General features: G+C 45.4%; 1 protein-coding gene across 1 annotated transcript in view; it reads right to left on the bottom strand.

Moving 5' to 3' along the window:
- Positions 1-609: 609 nt before the first annotated feature.
- WNT7A (Wnt family member 7A) overlaps positions 610-6245 on the bottom strand; it is a 30744-nt gene continuing 25108 nt past the window's right edge. Inside the window, exon 4 of the mRNA XM_088522882.1 lies at positions 610-1095. Within this exon, the coding sequence (XP_088379008.1) occupies positions 616-1095 (480 nt within the window). The 3' untranslated portion in view covers positions 610-615. The remainder of the gene's footprint in view (positions 1096-6245) is intronic.

Raw genomic sequence — 6245 nt, 5'->3', positions numbered from 1 at the left:
CACACACGCGCACGCAAAGGGCAGATAAAGCAGCGCCTACAGAAACTGCAGCAGGTCTCCCTGCCGTAGCAAAGGGAAGGGAGCGGGAAGATGGGCCCGACCAGCAGAAGCTTTTCACAAGTGCAGAAGCCCAACTCAGCATCACGCACACACTTACACAGGCAATTCACACCAGGGCACTGTCCACCCCGCGCTGTGCAAAGCCCCTGTCCGGGGAGGATCCCCTATCCCTCCCCAATCCTTATGCACTGAAGTTCTTGACCGTCTCTTCCAAAACCAAGAGAGTCCATTGCCAAGCTCAGAGCTGTTCCTCTGGCTGGTATCTCTTCACAAGGCAGTCAAAACGTTACGCTCTAGAGGTGCAGGTTGGCTGACAGGATCTATTTTTTTCTAGTTTATACATCAGGCAGCTTGGCGGTGGGTTGTCTTTGTTTCTTGGTTGACTTCCATGAGTCCGAAGAGTGTATCCATACAAGCAGCAAAGCACAAGAGGAAAAGACAGGGATCTCTTCACCAGCAGTTCTGCTGCAAGAGCCGGTCTTTGCTGCAGTCTCGCGCAGGTACGTGGAGCGCGTGTGCAAATGTACTTGGGGCCGCGGCAGAGCCGCCGCGTGCTCATTTACACGTGTACACCTCGGTCCTCTCGCTGCACGTGTTGCACTTCACGTAGCAGCACCAGTGGAACTTGCAGTTGCACTGCCACACGCGCGAGTACTGGTGCGTGTTGTAGCCGCGGCCGCAGCACATCAGGTCACAGCCGTTGGACTGCTGGGCTGTCTTGTTGCACATCCGTCCTTGCGTCCCCACGCTGCCCGTGACGGGGTCTTCTTCACAGTAATTGGGAGACTTTTCTATGTACACTAAATCAGTATCCATGGGTTTGCGGTAGGAAAGCGGCTTCTTAATTTTAAGGAAGGTCGGGCGCTTGTTACGGCTTGCCCTCACTGGTTCCACTTGAACTGCTTCGTTGTATTTGTCCTTAAGGATGTAGCCCAGCTCCCGGAATTTGGGAAGAGTTGTCCAGCAAGTTTTGGTGGTGCAGGATCCAGATACCCCATGGCACTTGCATTCCAACTTCATGTTTTCTTCCAGAATCTAGAACAGAGAACACAGGGTTATTTGAAGCATCCTGAATGAGAGGCGCAGGCTACGCTCCTCTCCAGCACAAGCTGCTACCACGCACAGGTCTCAGGTTCCCTCTGAAACTGTGGATTTTCCTTCCTCGCTCCACAGATACTCCACAAACTCTGCCTGTGAGGCTGATTCCTTGAGTTATGCAGGGAAGATAACTTTGCCCAATTTTGCAGCCTATGGACTGAAAGTAAAATGGAATCCATGTTAAGCACAATTTGGTTTCGCATTGCTTTGCTGTAGCATTGTGTAGTGCTTCCTATTTGTGTATTTGGCAGTTTTTGGCATATGGTAGTAAAAGTATGAACTAGCAGAAAATCACATCTTTGTTATGGCACCTGCACAGAATATGCAGAATACTTGGAAAGTGCAATGATACGTACCAGAACTTGATATTTTGTAAACTGGGATGGAAAAGGAAACTTAATTCCACTTCTTGAACGTAAAAATGATCTATGCTGGTGCAAGGTGTAAACAAGCAGATAAACTCTATCAATTCTTATCTTTATGTTGGTTGATCTCATTAGCCAGCAACACAAATCAGATGATGGCTTATTGTACAGATTTTCTAAAATGTGGCAAGTTAATGCTCTAACTTGAAAAGCTGAGTATTGTTTCAGTGCACCATAATCTTCTGTTCTTTGAGCTTTCTGAAGCGCCTCCTCTTACGTGAATAAAAGAGCATGCAAAATGCCTAGGCTACTTTGCAGGCAAACTGGCGTTATCTTGGAGCGTAAAGGATGAGTGAGGAGAAGGAATTGCTTTCATGTTTTGACATCAATTCTTGTTTAAAAAAAACGAAATCTAATATCTCCTTAATATTGTAGAAGATACTATAGGAGCATCTCAAACAGCATCCTGGCTTGTTCTACTCTGTCCCTCTTTTCCCCCATCAGGATTTCTCTTGTTTGTGCCTGAATTGTCACTACTTTTCTTTTGAAGGTAGCAGGCTTCATTTTCCTTTCAACCTCTGCATCCTTTGAAACCTTACACACATATCGTCTCTCTTCTGCTGCTTGTTTACCAATCCAGTCCTTGACAAGTAAAACTGGAGATCAGCTTAGTTCTTGCTGTCTATCCTGAGCCCTATAGCTGGCCTAACTTAAGAGCAGTGCTGGGTTGATGCTCTGAAAAAGAAAGGTCTATTTCCAGCACTGAATATCACACTGGTATTGGCTTGAAAGAGAACAGAATAATGTTGCTGATTAAATTCTGCTTAACCTGGCAAATAGCAGTAGTAGGCAGTCCAGCCAGAGGGATTATCTGGGTTCAAGGAGTGGCCACATGAATTTTTGCCATGAGAAACCCCAGCTGATCCATGTAGCACTGAAAATGAGTAGCCTAGCGGGTATGGAAGGCGGTTAGTGATAGGGAAATCTGCTATGCAATGTATCTACTGTAAATTCTCCCCTTTGGTTTGGGCTTTTGGCAAACTTACCATGCAAGCACATGCCTTTCCAGAGGAGCAAGGACTGGCTGCTGCTAGAACTGGCAGTCTGAACTGAGGGAGATAAGTCCAGCTTGAAGACTAGAGACACTGGGACTTCAAGTCTAAAATCTCAGCATAAATTGGCGGTAGGGAAGGATTAGAGCACATCTTAAGATAATCAGCCAGCACTGACACTGACAAAATGTCACTGCATTCAGTTTTTGGAAGACTTAAATTATTTAGAGACTGTGCAGTCTCTTAGCAGTTAGATCTTAAGGCTGTCCCATGTCAGCTGGGCATGGAAATTGCTATTGCCTGACCTCGGAGAGTCTGTAGTAGCTTTCACTTGCTGTTCTTTCTCTGCTCCCTTTCAATGAAAAACTAGATTTTAAATGCAATCTTGATTTGCATTTTAGTTCATGAACTGTAAGTACATCTGGTGTGAAGACTGGTTTTAAACACATGTAAGAAAGTGTAGGTCCAAGATTTTGATAGATACATAGAGTATATTAGATCATAATTGGTATTCCTCTTTTCCTGTTTTCATATTAGTAATGAAATTTTGGTGCAAACTGTCCACCTAATAATTACTCTAAAACTCGGATATGAGAAAGTTTTGTATTCAGATTTACATCTGCTCCAACTTTGGCTTTCGTTTTGCACTATCTTGTTATCTTGAGTTCCCTCCCAGCCACGGCATACTTCTTTTATTGCTCACTCATTCATAAGGTAGTGCACTTAGAAGATAGAGGAGGAGATGGAAAAGGAGTTATAGCGCAGAAACCGGAAAAATAAATTCTTTTAGCCTCATTTGTACCTTTTTAAGAGCCCTTTTTAATTTGAAACTAGCCAGGAATACATTTCTCAGTCCTAATTCAATCACTGCTCTTATTCAGATGGTTGGGCGTATACCCTGGTATGATGTTCAAACTTGTAAAAAAGTATTTTTAACATCAAGATCCACCATGTTGACTTGAAACATTAATACCAAACACAGCACGGTTTAGTGTCATCTATCCAGGTACACTTTTTTTCCTGAATTATAATTAAATAGCTTAAATTGCTTCTTGTTATTTTCCTCTAGCATCCCATTTACAGCCAGTGATCTCTTGGAGAACAGGAAAGAGCTGAGCAAACCTAAGGACTAGAGCAACGATGGAGAGGATCAACATGTGTCTTGTGTTGATCTTTCCGTTCTGCATGACATGGTGGCAACCAGAACCAGCCTTCAGGCTTTCTGGGCATCAGCAGGCAGAGCAAAATATCTGGCTTCATCACAACGTAAGTTTGGGTGATAGTAGTTGAGGCCAAGTAGCAGGGGTCCTTTTTAGTAGATCACAAGTTCTTGGAGGTTTGTAGCTGGGAGATAGGGGATGAGAAAGCGTTTTGTCTTTTAATGCTGTGCCACACTGGCTGTTTTCAGGTTTTGTGCTTAAGATTTACTGGCTAACCCTCCCTTTTTTCCTTTGCACCTACCTGGGGGAGCATTGCTGGTACATTGAGCTAAAATCACTTCAACATATCTGCCGATTTTGCCTATTGTACCCTGCAATTGAATTTTCCTTTCCATTTCTGTCTTTTATAGTCAGCTTTCCTGCCTCCTGCTCACAAATGCTTGCAGTGGCTCTGGCTGTATATCTTCCCTCTTCCAGTGTTGTGTTTTGCAGGTTCAGCCAAAGATTAATTGACTCCTATAGGCTTTAGAAAATAGTCTACATATAATCTGAAACACCTATCTTCTGCAAAGAGAAAGTCTGCAATAGTGATTTGATAGTTTTATTGTAGTGCGATATCAGGTGGTTGAGCTATTTGTCTTGCATTAAAATATGTGTATAGTGGTATATTAATACTGCTGTATTACTCTAATAGCCTCTCATAAATCAATGACTTTGTAAATTCAGGACAGGAGTTGAAAAGGGATGGAAAAAATAAAACAGGGAATTCTGTGGGTAGGGACAGGAAGGCTGTGCCTCACCCTTGGTTTCTGAGAGCCAAAAGAAGCCTTCTATCCCCCAATAAACTTTTCTGCATTGAAAACAGAAAAAAAATCTTCACCTTTAGAGATGAGGATTTGTTTCTTTGAAGGTCTTAGCCACCAGCTTGTGCCTTTTATGTTAGATTAAGACCTAATATATGTTATAGACCAATTTTTCCTAAAACACAGGATTCTAAAGGGTACAAAATTGAAATCCAAATCCTCTGCCTCCTACCAAATGACCATACCCAGCTTCACCAGCCATGGAAAGGAAATCTGTATGCACCAGTGCGTGCTCTGAACTGGATTAAATGCTGACAAAGAGCCCAGTTCCTCTAGCTTTGTCCACTTTTTCTTTGAGTTCCTACAGCAAACTGTCAGTACTTGTTTTTCTCTCTCTCCTTTGCCATTAGCCTCTGGGAAATAGTTTGTCTGAAGAGAGCTCGTGCTGGCTGTCTCCCTTGCTGTTATCCCAGATACAGTACCTTTGGGCACTGCCGTGAGGAACTTGCCATGTTTCTTCTTTGCTGCTGGCTTTGCAGGAGACGCGCAGGATGCGTCCCATGCTGGGGCCTTGCTAAGGGCGTGCGGAGCGCGGCGCCGGGCTGAGCGAGGCCCTCGCTGTGCCCGGCTCTGCCCTCGTGTCTGGCTCCCCAGGGAGGTGGCAGCAAGTGCTGGCGGGTGCAGTTCTGCAGGGGAGGGCATTGCTCTATGAGACACTGCCACCTCCTGCCCATGGACCCGTCCCAAGTGTGCCCAGGCCCAGGGGTGGGATGTGCAACACGGGCGCTGCAGATCATGGGTAAATGGAGAAGTCGCTGTGTGTCTGGCGTGGCCAGGAGGGTTGGTAGGTTTTGTCAGCTCATTTGCCCAAGTTAGGCCATGCTCTGTGCTCCCCTTGGCTTCTCAATGTGGCTAACCTCCACCCACACCTTGGCCAGGCTGGGTTTCTCTGACATGACTTTAGCATGCACGGTGCTGATGGGTTTGCAGTTGGACTTGATGATCTTGAAGGTCTTTTCCAACCATTATGATTCTATGACATGGTAGTCTACAACCACACATGCCACACCATGCAGAGACAGGCATTGCCAGCCTTGCCTTGCTCACCAGAACGCTGAACACGCAACGTCGGAGTTCCCTGCAGGGCTTGGAGCACGAAACGCCCTGGGCCCTCGCAGCTCCAGTGCGGCTCCCTCACCAACAGAATGGCCCCAGAAACTAAATGCTGCCTCTTCAGCCATCGTGCTGATGATTCAGCACTGAGATGGCATCAGTGCAACAGGGCCCGAGGTCAGAAACCCGCATTGCATCACCAGAAATAGCTCAGATTCCAAACTGTGTGCGAGGAAGATGTAATCAGTGAGACAAGAGACACCGTCTCCTAACCCACCAGAGCCAGGATCCTTCCTCCTGTTTTTCTGACATCACATAATCTGGGTCAGGAAATACCTGTCTTCTACAAGTACTTGCAGATGTACTTTTACTGCATAGGTCAAAGAAAACACAAACATTGGCCAAAAATCAGTGTGAATTTCTCACTCCAGAGGAGAACTTGGCCTTTGGGTGGATGCAGACTGGTCCCTTCCAGCTTGTGGCAGATGATGGTTTATGATTTACATTACCTTCACGGAAGCAATTGTAATTGTAAGACAAAACCCCTCATTTTCAAGGACAGCATGAGAGACCCTTTCATTCTTTCCAAAAAAA

This window comes from Tinamus guttatus, unplaced genomic scaffold, assembly GCF_059628265.1.
Source record: "Tinamus guttatus ecotype Peru unplaced genomic scaffold, ASM5962826v1 Tinamus_guttatus_pri_ptg000169l, whole genome shotgun sequence".
Lineage (NCBI taxonomy): Eukaryota > Metazoa > Chordata > Aves > Tinamiformes > Tinamidae > Tinamus > Tinamus guttatus.
The sequence above is the reverse complement of the archived record's forward strand: the minus strand, read 5'-3'. Positions and strand labels throughout refer to the sequence as shown.